Source organism: Corvus cornix, chromosome 15 (genome assembly GCF_000738735.6).
Source record: "Corvus cornix cornix isolate S_Up_H32 chromosome 15, ASM73873v5, whole genome shotgun sequence".
In the NCBI taxonomy this organism is placed as follows: domain Eukaryota; kingdom Metazoa; phylum Chordata; class Aves; order Passeriformes; family Corvidae; genus Corvus; species Corvus cornix.
The window spans coordinates 10,415,554-10,431,337 of NC_046345.1; the positions used below are offsets into that span (position 1 = coordinate 10,415,554).

The 15,784-nt window shown below is 51.5% G+C and overlaps 1 protein-coding gene across 4 annotated transcripts in view; it reads left to right on the forward strand.

Moving 5' to 3' along the window:
• Positions 1-765: 765 nt before the first annotated feature.
• Positions 766-15,784, forward strand: part of MSI1 (musashi RNA binding protein 1) — a 30,428-nt gene continuing 15,409 nt past the window's right edge. The window contains exons 1-6 of one of the 4 annotated variants that reach the window (XM_039561100.1): positions 766-960; positions 1,277-1,317; positions 1,460-1,541; positions 1,655-1,739; positions 6,424-6,465; positions 8,138-8,230. In XM_039561100.1, the coding sequence (XP_039417034.1) occupies positions 884-960; positions 1,277-1,317; positions 1,460-1,541; positions 1,655-1,739; positions 6,424-6,465; positions 8,138-8,230 (420 nt within the window). In that variant the 5' untranslated portion in view covers positions 766-883. Of the gene's footprint in view, positions 1,026-1,276; positions 1,318-1,459; positions 1,542-1,654; positions 1,740-6,423; positions 6,466-8,137; positions 8,231-15,784 lie in introns of all 4 variants that reach the window. The other 3 variants (XM_039561098.1, XM_039561101.1, XM_039561099.1) reach the window with 3 other exon arrangements.

The window sequence follows — 15,784 nt, forward strand, 5'->3', positions numbered from 1 at the left end:
AGGTATTTCATTTGTTCCTCGCTGAGCTCCTCCAGCCACTCGGGGTAGATTGCCCAAGAGCAGAGGCAGAGTGCACAGACCTGCTCGAGAAGCAGCATGTGAATGAACTTGTGTGGCTGTGGAACTCGGCTGGGGCTCGGCACGAGTCTGTCAGCCTGAGTGAGCAAGAAACTGCGCAGTGCCTTAGGGACCAGGCTACCCTCTTCCCAGTGAGCCGCGGGCAGAGGAGAGCGGCTGGGCTGTGCGTACCTGGTGCTGCGGGGCTCTACGGGGCTCCGTGGTGCCCGGCAGCAGCTCTGCCCCGGGTCCTGCAGCCTAGGCACTCCCGTGCGGGGCAGCAACCGGTGAGGCCGGGAAGCCCCTGACCCCTGCAGGGTCCCCGTGGGCTGCCAGGGGGTACGGAGGTACCAGGGCTCCGGGAAGGTGCCTCGACTCCCCGCTGCCCGGTCGGGGCCCCGGGGTGAGCAGGGCAGTCCTAGTCCCGACCTGGAAGCGCCCTCGGCGGCGGCGGCGAAACACCGGGAGGAACAGGGCCGGTGTCTCCGGGGTCCGCCGCAGCGAGCCCGAGCGCACCGGGCCAGGCCTGGCTCCACCGCCCTTTGTCCGCCGCCCTGGGGCAGGTGCGGGCGGGGCGGCCAAGGACAAAGCGGCCACGGGCTCCCAGGCTGCTTCCCGCCGCCGCCGCGCCCGGGGTCGGACGCTCTCCCCCAGCACGGTGCAGACACGGCTCCCAGCACTCAGCCCCTTTGCAGCCGGCGGGTTTTATGCGCAGGGCGGCCGGCGGGCCGGCGGGGGTGGGAGGAGCCGGGCAGGTTGTGCCCGCCGGGCCCTCCTCCCTCGCTCCCTCCCCGCCCGGCGGAGAGGGGTCGGGGGAGGGGGCAGCATGGCCTGTCCGTCCGGCCCCTTTTCCAGCGCTCATCTGCCCCGGGAGTACGGCGCCGCTCCTCGCAGGGAGAAGAGGTCCGAATGGAGACAGACGGCAGCCAGCCCGGCCTCGCCTCCCCGGACTCCCCGCACGACCCCTGGTACCGCCGCGGCAGCCGCCGCCGGCCGCCCCCACCGCCCCTCCCGGTCCGGCCGCGGCCGCCCCCTCCCCCGGCCCTGGCCGCCCGGCCCGGGCAGGCGCGGCGGCGGCAGCAGCGGCGGTGCCGCTGCCAACATGGCCGATCCGCGCCCTCCCCTCCCCGCGCGGCCCCGCCGCCGCCGCCGCCACCCCCGCGGGGCGCCGCGGCCCCCCGGCGCGGCCCCGCTCACGGCTCTCCCCTTCCTCCCGCAGCAAAATGTTCATCGGGGGACTGAGTTGGCAGACCACGCAAGGTGAGCGCCGCGGTGCCCCGCACCTGCCGCTGGGGCTGGGGGTGGTGGAGCTGGGGCTGAGCCGGGGCGGGGGGGGTGGCGGCGCCGGGCCGGGCCGGACCAGGACGGGACGGGACATCCACGGTGGATGCTGTGCTTGCAGAGGGCTTGCGGGAGTACTTCAGCCAGTTCGGCGAGGTGAAGGAGTGCCTGGTGATGCGGGACCCGCTGACAAAGAGATCCAGGTGAGAGGCCGGGCCCGCGCCTCCCTTTGACCCTGCCGCGGCCCGGCCGCCACTTTAACCAACTTTCTCTCTTCTCTCCGCATCCCCTCTTCTGCCCGGGCTGCGGGGCTCAGGGGCTTCGGGTTCGTCACGTTCATGGACCAGGCTGGCGTCGACAAGGTCCTGGCCCAATCCAGACATGAACTGGACTCCAAGACGGTGAGATGACTTCTCTCATCTCAGGGGTGTATTTGCCGGCGGAGCGGCTGTGCTCAGAGCAGCCGTCGACTGTAGTGTTTGATTTCCAGTTAGAGGTTGTAAACTATCGATTCCTGATACGGATCGATGGTTCCCTTCTCTGTGCCGCTTGCCGGCGGGTAGCCTAGCTGCCGCCCAAGCAGTGGGCTCACCGTGTGCCGATTCCTGGTGTGGGTCTGTAGATCCTGGTGATGGTTTTCCTCTCACCCGTTGGTTGTAAGGCCCATCTGGGCGGTGACTCTAGCCCTCTCGAAGCTGGGTCACCTGAGCACATTTGGGATGAGGATTTGTCCTGGGAAATAAGATGTGGCTGCGTTTGGAGAGAGGGAAGCCGCCCTTTCATCCTGTGTGCTGCTGAGCACTGATCACTTCTCAGGGGTGCTGTTCCCTGGCGCCCAGGCCCTGCTTCCCTGGCCATGGTGGCCTGTGCCCCCCCTTCCCGGCAGAGAGCCTTCATGCTGTGCACCTCTTGTGGTTTCCCCAGGCAAAGTTTTTGCAACAGTCATGGAGGTTCAGGACTTTATTGTCTCCGAGTGTGGTCAGTGCCTGCCTATGTGGGCCACCACCAGCCTCTTGGAGTGGCTGTGGCTCCAGCCCTCATTCTGCAAGTTGGGGTGATGAGGAGCCCCAGCTGGGCCAGCAGAAAGATTTGGTGGCTCACTGGACTAGTGGCATAACATGGTGGGTCCTGCCTTGTGAATTTGTGGCACTCAGGAGATGTGCAGGCTGTTTCGAGGGGTGGGGGGGGAGATGTCTGAGTGGGAGGTCCCTTCTCTTTAGTTTTAGTGACTTGCCTTCCACTGAATTCCTTTTCCTTATTGATGCCCTGGGGTGAAGGTAGGGATGGGGGAGTGGCAGGGGCTGCAAGGGGATGGCATGGTGAGGGGACATGTTCTGGCTCCAGGTGAGGGCTGCTGAGGAGTCCAAATGCACAGCTTTATTTCTTACAGTGCATGGCCCAGGCGTCCTAGCCTTTATCTTGGCAGAAGGAGAGGGCGGGAGAGTAAGACCCTCTTTCTTAGGGTTTACGGCATGAGTTGCAGCAAGATTTATGTCTGTTCCTGTTTAACTGCCTGGATCACTCCCTTTGATGTGCACAGGTCCTTCCTCCCCACGGGAGCTCCTGGTTAAACCTACCCCAGCCTTCCTGACTGAGTCTGGGTCCCCAGGATTCCTAGCTCTCCTCCTTCCAGGAGTGATGTAAAGTGAGTTTTTCTCTGAGGGGGATTTACAGTAAAGTCTTTTGAGGAGGACCCAGGGTTTTCTTTTTTCTCTTTATTTTTTTTACTAGCCTGTGTAAACACAGTGTCTGATCAGCTAGTCCTGTTGTGAGTCTGTAGGCTGGCGTAGACGCCTCTTGGAAAGGCAAGTGATGGATGTCTGTTGTAGCACTAATCCTGGAAGTGTTTCGTGGCTAGGAGTGAGCTGAAACCCATGGTGTCTATTCTTCTCCCCAAGCTGCCGCTGCTGGCTGTGCGAAGGCACTCTGCAGCCCACAGTGCAGCCCACGAGGGCGGGGAGGGATGGTGGGCACTGCAGGAGAACAGAAGGGCCTCATGGCGCAGGGCACGTGGGGACCGGCCAGCCATTGAAATTCCCTGCTGCATCTGGCCCGCTTGCCCGGCCGGCACAGCACGGAGAATGGGGACAGTTTCGCCAGGCCCCTCCTTTGTTAGGAACTTTGATCCTTCTCCCCCTTCATTCTCGTTTTTTATTTTGTGCTGTTTTCAGCTGGTTCAGATGTTTTGGGGTGTTTTGCCTCATGAGAGGTTGGTCTTGTGTTAGCACATGGAACCTCCATATGCTTTTTCCCTGCTGAGCTGAAAGGCTCTGCTGTGAGTCATGGGTTAAATGACACAAGCTCATCTAAATCTTAATTTAGAGCTTTATGAAACTTTGCAGAAAAAGGCCTGGTGTCCTGTAAGGACAGCCTTTTCTTGAGGCTTGGTGTCTCCTGGCAAACAGCATTTGATAGACAGTGTCTGCTCAACTTGTTGCTTCATTGTTTTCTGATTCTTCCTACCCTAATGAAGGCAGTTGGCCTGATTCTTCGGGACAGCCTTGTCCTTTTCAGACTCCTCTTTTTTGTAAGCTGGATAGCAGCAGACTACAGGGTTATTTTTGAAAATACTTGATATGAGAATTGGCTTTACAGCATTCTCAAGGTAAAAGATTTGCGTGACTTTGTAGAGCTGCAGCTGGTTGCTGTCTTGAGCTGCTTCTTTACATGCTCTGGGAAGAGCACTTGGCAGTGCTGGGTCACCCCATCATTTCTTTGTTGCTGTCATTGAGTTTTTTTGCTGGGTTTGTCTTTTGTGGTGGATGGAGTGATCTGCAGCTCCCTGGCAGTGCAGACCAGCAGGGCGGAGGTAGTGGCAGAGGTACAATGAACGAACAAACTCGGACCTGATGTCTCACAGGTCCTTCCCAGCCCTCCCTGTGCTTTGGAACACTGATAGCAGCTGGACTAAGACAGGAGTTACGCGACCTGAGCTATGAAATGGGGCTGTAGGTGGCCCCCGGGACCTGGCTGGCCTGTTGATACACTTGCGACATCAGTGGGATTCCTCATCCCCAAAGCCTTGTGGGGTGAACTGGAAGCAGTTTGAGCTCAGGTAACTTCCATTCACAGCAGCCTGATCTGGAGTTTTGTTTTTTGGATACAATCTGAGCAGTTCTGAATGCTCTTAGCAGATTTCTATCTGGGTTTGTAAAAAGGATCCATTACGTCAGTGGGTGACACTGAAACACAACTCCTCCAGGGCTATTTGTTTTAACACCAGAAGTGAGGGAATAAGGTACCAGTGCTTTTGCTTTAATTAGGAAAGACTCCAGCCACCAAGGAGCAGTCCGGTTTGAGTAACTTGAGTCTGGCACCAAACTCACTCCCCTCTGCATGTTCCCAGGGCTGCGCTTGCAGTCGGTCACCCCAGCCTCCCTCTACCTGCAACAATAGCTGGTTGTGCAGAAGAATTTGTGAAATGACTGCCTGCTCTCTTCAGCCAGGAGGACATGTTATCTCTGCCCAGTTGATCACACTCAGGGTAATGAGAAAATGAAGCTGAGCTTAGCATTGCTGAGTATGAAAGCATCTTATTGGCAGGAGCTGAATGACACTGACTGAGAAGTAAAAGACAGTAGGTTATTGTTTTTGCTTATTATCTGCCATCAACCTCCTGGTCTCCTGCCGTCCCCCATCCTCAGAATTCGCTGTGGGTGTCTGCACTAGCCAGGAAGCAGTGGGGGTGTGTGTGTGTGGGGAGGGGAGGGCCTGGATGGTTCTGATGCCCGAGGGAGGCACTGGAGGGTATGCTAATCAGCTGGCACTTGGAGCTTGGGGAGGAAGGTTTATTTTTGAGTTTATTTGTGCTCTTCACTTTTGCCTCTGTTTACCTACATGCTGAGTTTATTTAAGTTGTAAGCTGTGAGTCAGGATGGAGGTGCGGAAGGCAGGGAGAGAAGCTGGTGGAAGGGCGCAGGGGGGCCAAGCTCCGTGGCTGTGAGACAAGTAAAAGGATGCGGGACAGGAGGGCAGCCAGGCTGGAAAGCTGAACAAAGCAGTGAGAGGAGCTGGAGAAACACAGCTTCCTTTTGGGCTGTTGGAGCTGCTGGGCTGATGGGACAACGGCTTCAGGCTGCCCTCCCAGCTGCAGCCTGTCCAAGTGCAGGGATGAGCCAAACCTGCCTTTACCACAGGTCTTTGTAAGCTGATTTGTAGGTCTGGATCATCCCCGATGTGATGTAACTTTACAGGAGTTGCTGTAAAAATAGGCTATAAAGAAAGAGGTGGTGGCTGAGGAGGAGAGAAGGCTTTGTGGGTGTTTGGCTTGCAGCTGCATTAGTGTTGTCCCAGCTTTTGTGGTGGTGCTGGTGGTGGTGTGAGGCCAGTGTAGGCACACGCTCATCCATGCTGAGCCCAGCAGAACGTGTGGCACCTGGATGGCGGCTTGGGACCTGGCTGCTCCAGCCGGCAGCAGGTTTACAGGGAAGCTGAACAGGCATAATGGAGGCTAGGCTCAGCCCGCAGAGGGAGGGAGGGAGACATTGCGGCTTTGTGTGCAGTGCGGCCTGGGGAGAGGGGCAGCACGATCCCTGCGGCTGCAGCCTCTGCAGACAGGGGGCCTGGGCTCCTCGGGTTAATTTGTGCCATCCTGTCTGCTCTTTTATTGCTTCAGTCTGTGTTTGAAGGGATGAAACGTTTGGGGGTTTGTGCGCTGCTTCGTTTCTGTCTCCTTGCTACCCAGGTGAGCTCTGTACTTGTAGGCAGAGTGAAGGGTGAGAGCAAAAAGGCAAAAGAAACCACTTTTAATATGAGGCTGGTGATGCAAGGCACCTAGGGGCAGGCCGAGCCAGAGGGTGCAGCCCAGCCTGTTAATCTCAGCATGTGATGGGCTCTCAGTGCATCTGCCCAGTGCTCAGCTGGAGATGGACCACTGCATGCTGGGACTTGTAGTCTCCCTGGATTACACCTTACCAAGACAGAAAGATGTCTGCAGCTAGCTTCATTTTATGCACCTCAGGTAGATTCTTTGGGTTTTTGGCAAGGTGCCACATGGGCAGAGACAGCTGCACACATGGAGGAAACTCTTGTCTGTAAATAGGCAGGAAAAGTGTATTCACCTATTCTTCCTCACATCTCTTTCAGATTGACCCGAAGGTAGCATTCCCTCGCCGAGCACAGCCCAAGGTAAGCACTGGGGGCAGCCCTTGTGCCCCAAAGGGAAAAATTGTGGTGGTGAACCTTGTCCTTCTGAGCAAGGTGGCCAGTGCATGCAACGAAGTTGCTTGCTGGGGTTTGCTCAGGACTCACCTGGAGCACAGTGCTGGGAGTTTGCATGGCGCTGAAGGAACCAGGAGGCCCCTTGGTTGTACTTCAGGATGCACTAGATAGAGCTGGTGGATTAAATGCTGCCCAGGGCGAACTTAGTCCTTCTGAAATTGCAGACAATGGTTGGAAGTTCCAGGCCTTAGGAGATGTGGAACAGCTCCATGCTGTGATGTGACACAGGTGGAAGAATGTTGTGTGTGTGCACCTGTGTGTGATAAATAGGTGTGTGGCAGGGAAGGGGAGAAGGATTTCGTTTTGTGAAATATCCTTGTGTGCTTCAGCACTGGAAAAGGCAGAAGGAGTTTGGTGTTGGATCTTAACCTGCAAGAGGCTCTGGCATTAAAATGCGCAGTGGCAGGAACTTTTTCCAGGTGTGCAGCTAGAAACTTTTAGCTGAGGAGCCAGCAGCAGGCTGGAGACTGCCTTTAGGCTTTGGGTCTTCCTTTAACTTGGCTCTTGGATGTGAGTTTTAAAGTTTAAAGTTTTAGGTGTATTCCAAGTGCTGTTATGGGTGAAAGAGCTGGGGAGAAGTTGTGTTGAGAAGCAGAGAGGGAAAAGGAGACTGGTGCTGGGAGGGAAGTAAGGGGTTCAGGCACTGAGAACAATTGGTGAGCAGGTATCCCAAGTAACTGGAGCCAGGAAGCACATGGTAGGAATTGGGTTAATTCCATTAAGCAGTTTGGTGACAGAAGGTGCTTTAGTGTTAGAACGGGCTGCTCTCCAAGCCAGGGAATTGCTGCGGATTAGCCCTATGCTCCTTGGGGTAATTAGGACCATGTGTTCCTCTAAGAGCAGGGGTGTAGCCAAGCAGCTAAGGGGAGGATGCAGCTGGAGAGCTGGTTCAAAGGATGTCGGTGTGCCTCAGCCTAGCAGCCATGGCCCCTCTCAGGGTAGTTAGTTTTCTTCCTCGTCCCAGCTGTATCAGTGAGAAGTGGCAGAAGGATCTTGTCTTTGCCTTCTTGCAGAGGCAAAAGTGATTTAACTGGGTGTTGACTGGGCTCCATTTAAGTGACTGGGGAATGGTAGTGAAATGAGGCTTATTCCATCTCAGACTGGAATGCTGTGCAATTTGTGGGGTAGGAGGGCAGAGCCTAGGGAACCTGCCTGTGCTGGCAGGCCTCCTGCCACCCTGGAAGCAGAGCAGGTACCTCTGGGGTTGCCTGGAGGAGGCTGGCTGTGCAAAGTGGCAGGGCTGGGGAGGGGACAGCTGTGCCCTATGCATTTGGGGTGGTGTCACAGTGCCAAGGGAGCGGTGGCAGGTTGGTGAGGGGAGAGGCTGGTAATTGTCTGACAAGGAGGTGGTGGCTGGGTGCTGGCACATGTGATGGGATCTGTGAGGGCAAGAGCATGAATGTGGTGTGGGATAGACCTGCCAGCCATGTTTGGCCAGAGGGCTTCAAGAAGGTGGAAGCTCAAGTGGAGCGAAGGGAAAAATGCTTCCCAGCAGCAGAGGGGAGTTAGTGGCCTTTTGAGTCTCGTTCTCTGCTCACTCTGGGTTTACATGGTGAATTTCTGTCCTTCCCTTTTCCAGATGGTGACCCGAACGAAGAAGATATTTGTGGGTGGTCTGTCTGTGAACACTACTGTGGAGGATGTGAAACAGTATTTTGAGCAGTTTGGGAAGGTAAGTCTCTTGAGTGGTGTTGGATCAAAGCTGTTGCTTCTGGGGCAAAAGGAGTTTTTCTGAACTTTTGTTGTGGCGGGATTAGAAGCTTGAGTCTTTTGCAAGGGTTAAGTAGATTGAAGGTCAGTTACGGACGCTGGCTAGTTGTAATGTCCTTGTAGGGGCTACAGCCAGTGACTCCTGCCCTGTGATGATTTGAAACAGAGTTTATCCTTGTTCCCAGAGTTGCTAGGACCTCGGCTATGGGAAATGGTTTTCCAGTTTTTCCCTATCCAGAAGCATCTTGTGGCTCACAGATTTACAGTTTGTTCAAATGCTGGAGGAAGGTTTGTAGACACTCCTAACGGAGTGGCTGCTTTATCAAACCTCTGATTTTGGCCTGTTTCTAACTCAAAACCTTGTGATTGATCTTTCAATAATCCTTTATTAAAAATAAGTGTTTTGGTCCTGAAACTTCTCCTGCTGAGTCTTGGGCGAGTGGTGCTGTAAGTTTTGTACAGCTGAAGAAAGTTTGGCACTAAGGCTGTCCCTTGTGTTGGTCTGGCTCTTCTGTGGCAGGTGGCTCAGGGAAGGGTGGGCTACTGTGGCTGGAAGTCGCTTGTGCCATGGTCCATGACAGCCAGGTGTGTGAATTGTGAGACTGGACCAAATCTGAGGATTGAAGGGGGCTCAGTTGTGACCTTTCAGCTGAGGAGGTTGTCAGCATCCCCAGGAGCAATATCATCAGTATTAGACTGAAGGATCCCGAGATTTTTAATGGGATTAGGAACTGAAGGGGATCATTGTACCCAAGTGCTGAGTGTGGTCACCTCTGTGGCAGGACTTTGTGACTGTTTCACTGTTGTTCAGTGGTGGTGTGCATGGGTTTGCTCTTTGGGGCAGGAAGTGTTGGATTCTGAAGCTGTTGGGACCTTCCTGCCCAGTTAGGAGGGAAGAACATGGTTTGGTGGGTGGGTGGTAACCTGGCCAGAACATTGCTGATAGCATCATGGACATGGAGGGAAGTACCATAAGCACTGCAGTGTGGGGATGAAGGCTTGGTATTTATGTTCTTTTGAAATTTTCTGCAAAAGGGTGATGTTATGTTAAGGCACATTAATTAGTGAAAGGAAAAGGAGTTTTGTAACCAGATTTGCCATATTGCTGAAACTTTTGGGCAGAAAGTTTGGGACAAGTACCTGCTCAGAACCTTTGTTCAGCTTCTGAAGCCAAATTTGCACGTCCTCGTGTGCAAAGTTCACTCCTAAGAGAAAGTGGTCAGATATCCCCATGTTTGCCAGTTGTTAGCTCTGTGTGGTTTCATTTTCTATAAGAAATAAGCAAATTCTCTTGTGTCCCCAAGACACAAGTGGTAGCATCCTTGAGGGTGCTACTGCATGTGTCTGTGCAGTCTAAAGGTTGTTTGACTTGCAAGTTCTCCTATGCTGCTGATGGGTGTGTTTGATAGGAAAACAAAATGCCTTGGGCATAATCCCCTTTTAATCTTGACTGTATCCCTGCTAATTCAAAGAAGAAGCATGTCATGGAGTATTCAGTTTACAGGCAGTTACAGGTGCTCTAGTCTGAGCAGCCCTTTTCAGCTCTTTTGGGGTGTTGTCCTGTTATGTTTCTCTTGTTTAATGGTTGTGTGCTGAGAGGTGTCCTGACATCAGGAGACTGGCAAGGACTGGTTGTGTGAGACTGTTCTCTGGAGTGGGCAGAGGGGAGAGTTCTACATAGCTCGGTGCGATTCATTTCCGAAGAACCAGTGTCCCAGACAACATCCAGTGCTCCAAGCCTTCATGAGGCCGGAGCAGCTGTCCCCTTGGCTCTGGGGAGTTTTCATGGGGAGAGGTTAGGGCTGGTCAGATTGACTTGATGGTTTTGGGGGAGTTTTCTGACTCATCTGTTCACTTCAGATGAGAGACTCCTCAGAGCTCTTGTGTAAAGCATCATTCCTGGCCTGTAGCCATCTTCCAGGCTAAGCCTCAAATAATTCACCCATGGCCAGGAGAACTGTTTCCCGAGAGATTCTCCCCAGTAGATAGCTCGGTATGGCTGATGAGCAGGATCAGCGGGAAAGTGCGTTTCAGAGGAAAGCCCCTGTAGCCTTCAGCTCTAGGTTTCTGAGCTCTGAATGTGCCAATGTATGGTTTGTAGGGCTAAGAAAAGCCTGTTGCCTTCAATTTCAGGTATGACTCATGGAAAACATGATTTTGATACAGTCTCTTTTGGTGGCTCTCTATGATGTGCTGGGGCCTCCCAGGTTTACGAGGTCTCCCAGAATCCTGCCTTTATGGGTGTCCCAGACACCATGAATGGTCTTCATCTCTTCAGTTCATGGCATCTTTAAGTGAGAGGTGCTGAAGCTCCAGTCGTGGTGGTATCCTCATCTCAGAAAATGTTTTTTCAGACAGACTTTCCAGGTCATTTGGGTCCGGTACTGCTTCTGGAATTGCATTGGGACTGTGTGAAAAGGAACTGTTAAGGATGCCCCTTTAAAGCATTTCTTCAGGGGACTTGCCCTCTGAGGAAAGGGCTTTGTAACTTCTTCCAAGTGGCTCCACAGCTTTTTAGCACCTGGCAGGAGAAAAATTGCTCCTCTTTCCTCCTGCCTGTCCAGGAAAGGCATGGAAACACTTAGGACCTAGAGAGAAGAGAGCTCAGAGGAGCAAGTCATCCTGTCTTGATTCCTCAAGCTCACGGTGGCAGGGTCCCAGGGGTGATTTGTAGTCAATGGTTGAGAATCCAGTGGCAAGCTCAGTTTGGATCTTGGCTTCAGGGGGAGATCATGCTTTGTTTCTGAGGACAGGGGAGGTCAGGCTGCTGGATGGCTTTTGCATGAAGGTTTGTAGGTAACCCTCAGGCCACAAGCCTGAGTGTGTCTTAGATTTGCCACCACTTAAGGCCTTTAAATTAGGATAGATGCTTTTGAAAAATACATTTTAGCCCAGACAGAAAGCATGTACATGCTGAAGGAATTACAAGAGGAAGTGCTATGGCCTGCAGAACAGATGAGGTCAAATTAGATTATCATAATGTTCTCTCCAGTTCAAATCCGTGAACTGCAGCTCACATGTCTACCAAGGTGGTTTGTGTCAGGTCAGAACCTCCTACGTCCATTAGCAGGAAAAAATGGAAGTTTAGTTGGGCTGCAAAGGAAATGGTTTTTTATTTCATTAGACAAAATTCCCAAATCTGATTTTTCCATTTTGGCATTTCTGCTTTTTCTCCTATTTTTGTTTCGTTTTGTTTTCTTTCTTTGCTGTGTCCAAAACCTTCTCTCAACTTTGTAAAATGGAAGTGGCAAAAGAAGGGTGAAAATGTGTGAAAAAGAAACCCATGAGTATTACTTAGTGATAAAGCAAGAAAGGGAGAGGCTGGTACCCCAGTTCTTCATATCAAAATACTTGATTTTAACAGGCACAAAAGGTGAAGCTTCAAAGAAGATCCCAAATACAGTGTGAGAGTCTCTGCTTCTAAGAAGAATCATTTTGGGTTTTTTTTCCCGTCCAAAACTCTGACTAAAATACTAGGGCTACTGTTTTCCTGAGAAAGAAAATACAAAGGTTTTTTTTTAGTACAGGGAGAGAGACTGAGAAGTGACCTCAAGCTGGCTGTGGTTTGTCAGGTGCAGCTGCAAGGACTTTGAACATAGTGGGATCTCTAGGAAACACTTCTCTGGTTCCAAAACTTGAATCTCTCTGAGATGCAAGCTCAGGCCATGCACATGCTTTCTAAAGGAGATTATTTTTTCAACTGTAGGGCAGAAGTCCTGGAAAGACTTTCATTCACAGTATGTGTAGCCAAGTAGTTTGGCTTAAGTTGGATGGTGTTGAACATCTTTAGACAGCACAAGGAATTATTTCAACAGCTTCTCTAGATTCAGGCTACCACCCTCACTGAAACCTGCAACACAAAGAGAGGAGGAAGGTGTCTTGCACCTACCACCTCAGGCACAGCTAGTCCTCTGTCTAGTTCAACATGTATGAAAATGCCAGAGGAACTCAAGTTGCAGATTTCTCCTTTTCTACTTTGACCTATGGGAACATGTTGTTCTGTATTATTTTTGGGGAGGAAAAGGGATTGTCCGTCAGAGTAATTTCTTTGGACTGTTGGGTCTCTGATCTTGTAAGAAAGGTTATTTGTTTCAAATCAAAACTGAAAAAACTCTGATCATCTTTCTAATGCAAGAGTTGGTCTAATGAAGTTTTGTGGTAGAGAAAGTCATATAAATTGCAAGGTAGGAGAAGGCTTAGAACAAATAGTCTTTTTCTCATGGAGCATATATAAACTGTGAAATCTTTGCCACAGGATGTTGTTGCTAAAATTTACATAAGCTCCAAAATGTTTGGGCAAATTCATGGAAGGTCTTTTAACTTACACAGACACCCCTTTGAATTCAGAAAATCTCCAAATCACAAATAGCTTGGAAGGGGATAGTGTTCTGGGATCTACGGTAATATTCTTGCCTTATCTTTATGTTCTTCCAAAGTTGTCTGTTGTTGGTTGATATCTTGGGAGGTTTTGGGCAAGGCAGAGCTCTGCTCTAACTTGGTGCAGCCAATCTTTCGCGTGTCATCAGGAGAGAAGCTGATCTTTACGGAAATTGGAAGTGCAGAGGTCCTGGAAGAAATGGGGGCCTGCACCCGAATCAGGTGTTTGAACTCATGGTTTTGTTGTATGCTTTTGCATTTGGTGAAGCAGCAGTGCAGGAAATACATTCACAATGACGTCTTTGCATGACTCACTAATCAGTTGCAGCACCAAGGGTGCTTGGAAAGTGCTTAAAACCAGTCTACATCTCTCGATGGGCCTGAGGTAATTGTGTGTGGATGAGTCGGTCATGAAAGCTTGGCCTCTCTCTGAGGCAGCTCTTGCCCAGAGGTTTCCTCTCTAAAAATACCCTGGAAGCAAACAAGAAAAAAGATCTAAGGTCTGAGGGGGGTTCTGACCTTTGGGCTGCCATCTAATACTTCATCCAAATTCTGGACCCTTTGCCTGAGAGGTCCTGAGATCTCATTGGGGTGATGGCATTTACTGTTCCAATGAGAGAAAATCACAGTATCTGAGGTGCTGGATCTGATGAGGGTTTGTAGGTCTGTTACAAATGCGTATTCATGTACTCCTGCCAGAAAAATGGGGTGGTTGATTTGGGTGTATGAAATGAGTTTTCTGTGCTGACTAATGGGAGACCCTTCAGATACTGATGGCAAATGTCTTTCAAGGAAGACTTGTTTCTGTGCATACAGTGGGCATGATTTTCCTCACTTTGGATTGGGAGAATGTTAATTAATTAATCCTTAATCTGCTCCTCTCTGGAAATTTCAGGGATCAAAGCTACTTGTCAACCTGCTATGGATTTCCAAACTGAATTTTGGATTTTCTTCCACAGATCAGAGGGCAATTTATGTAAATTCTCACACTTAACATGGTTGCCATGAACAGATGGGGAGGGGAGGAGAAGGGGAATCTGATCACCTCTCTTGTGGCAGTAGGCGGTTTGGCCTGTGGTAACAATGCCTCTGGAACAAAGGGTTCTCTGTGCTCTGCATCTGGCAGGCACATAGCCGAAAACACTGTAGCAGTAATGGTCATTCTGGGGTTCATCTGATATTTGCCGGATGCCTGTGTGAGAGCAGGCAGGAACACCTGGACAGGCTGTTCTGCTCACCTGTGGCATGGAGCAGGCTCTGTCCCCTTGGCCAAGTCTCATTCCCAGAGTTCTGAGAGTGGCCAGCAGAGTGGGGTAAGAAGGGTCTTAATGGCACAGGACACCTGCTCCTAGGAGCCAGGCTCTCTGTCCATGCATCCTCCTCCCTGGAACTGGCCTGTCCTGTTGGTGTAGCTGGGAGAACCACACAGGGGTGTTAATGCTATGTGTCTCTTGACAGGATGGCCGAGTGGTTTCTAGATAATTTGGTTTATATTTTCCGTATGGAAGTTGTCTCAACAGTTACTATTTTTCTGCCTGACTTTACTACAAGTATGTTGCCATGATTCCTTCTAGGACCAGCTCAGCCATTTTTATTTGCAGTTCAGGTGGAAGATGTGCATCTCCACAAACACTTTGAATATTTACAACTTTCAAAATCTACCCTTGTGAAAGTGCATCCAACATTTCTGATCAAACTGGTATTGGAAATCATTAATTTTTAAATCTGCTTGAGGATGTCATTGGCTTCCCGCATAGCAGATAACTAGGAATGAAACAGGAAAATTGAAAGATATTAGACTGGGATTAAACCCATGAAAAACCCCAGGTATTTTGGCTGAGGCTGCATGGATCATTTACGATTATGGCACCTTTAAGTGAGAGGTGCTGAAGCTTCAGTCGTGGTGGTATCCTCATCTCAGAAAATGTTTTTTCAGACAGACTTTCCAGGTCATTTGGGTCCGGTACTGCTTCTGGAATTGCATTGGGACTGTGTGAAAAAAAGAACTGTTAAGGATGCCCCTTTAAAGCATTTCTTCAGGGGACTTGCCCTCTGAGGAAAGGGCTTTGTAACTCTGTTCACCCTTCTTCCAAGTGGCTCCACAGCTTTTTAGCACCTGGCAGGAGAAAAATTGCTCCTCTTTCCTCCTGCCTGTCCAGGAAAGGCATGGAAACACTTAGGACCTAGAGAGAAGAGAGCTCAGAGGAGCAAGTCATCCTGTCTTGATTCCTCAAGCTCACGGTGGCAGGGTCCCAGGGGTGATTTGTAGTCAATGGTTGAGAATCCAGTGGCAAGCTCAGTTTGGATCTTGGCTTCAGGGGGAGATCATGCTTTGTTTCTGAGGACAGGGGAGGTCAGGCTGCTGGATGGCTTTTGCATGAAGGTTTGTAGGTAACCCTCAGGCCACAAGCCTGAGTGTGTCTTAGATTTGCCACCACTTAAGGCCTTTAAATTAGGATAGATGCTTTTGAAAAATACATTTTAGCCCAGACAGAAAGCATGTAAATAAAATCACTCCTCGTTTTTTCCTTCTTATCTAGGGGACGCATAGAAACACTTAGGGTCTAGAGAGGAGAGAGCAGGGAGCACCAAGTCATCCTGTCTCGATTCCTCTAGCTCCAGGTACCAGGTTCCTGGGGGTGATCATTTACAAGGGCACTTAGTGACAGGACAAGGGGGAATGGCTTCAAACTGAAAGAGAGTAGATTTAGATTGGATCTTAGGATAAAGTTCTACCCTGTGAAGTTCGTGAGGCCGTGCCACAAGTTGCGCAGAGGACCTGTGGCTGCCCCATCCCAGTGTTCAAGGTCAGGTAGGATGGGGCTTGCAGCAACCTGGTGGAAGGTGTCCCTGCACACAGCAGCGGGATTGGAACGACGCGATGAATCCCTCGAGAATGCCGATTTGCCTGTGCTGGGGTGCTGGAGGCCCCCGTTGGGTGCTCTCCCGCAGCCCATCACAGGCCGCGGGCACCGAGCGCTGCGGGGCGGCTTTGTGAGCCGCTAATCCGGGCCCCAGCTGCCATGGCGGCCGCGTTGCCATCGCAACAGCCCCGCCGGCGGCCGCCTTTGTTGGGGCCCGGCGCAACCCAGCCAGGAAAGGCCCAACGTGGCGGTGGTGGGTGGGGAGGGAAGAAGGG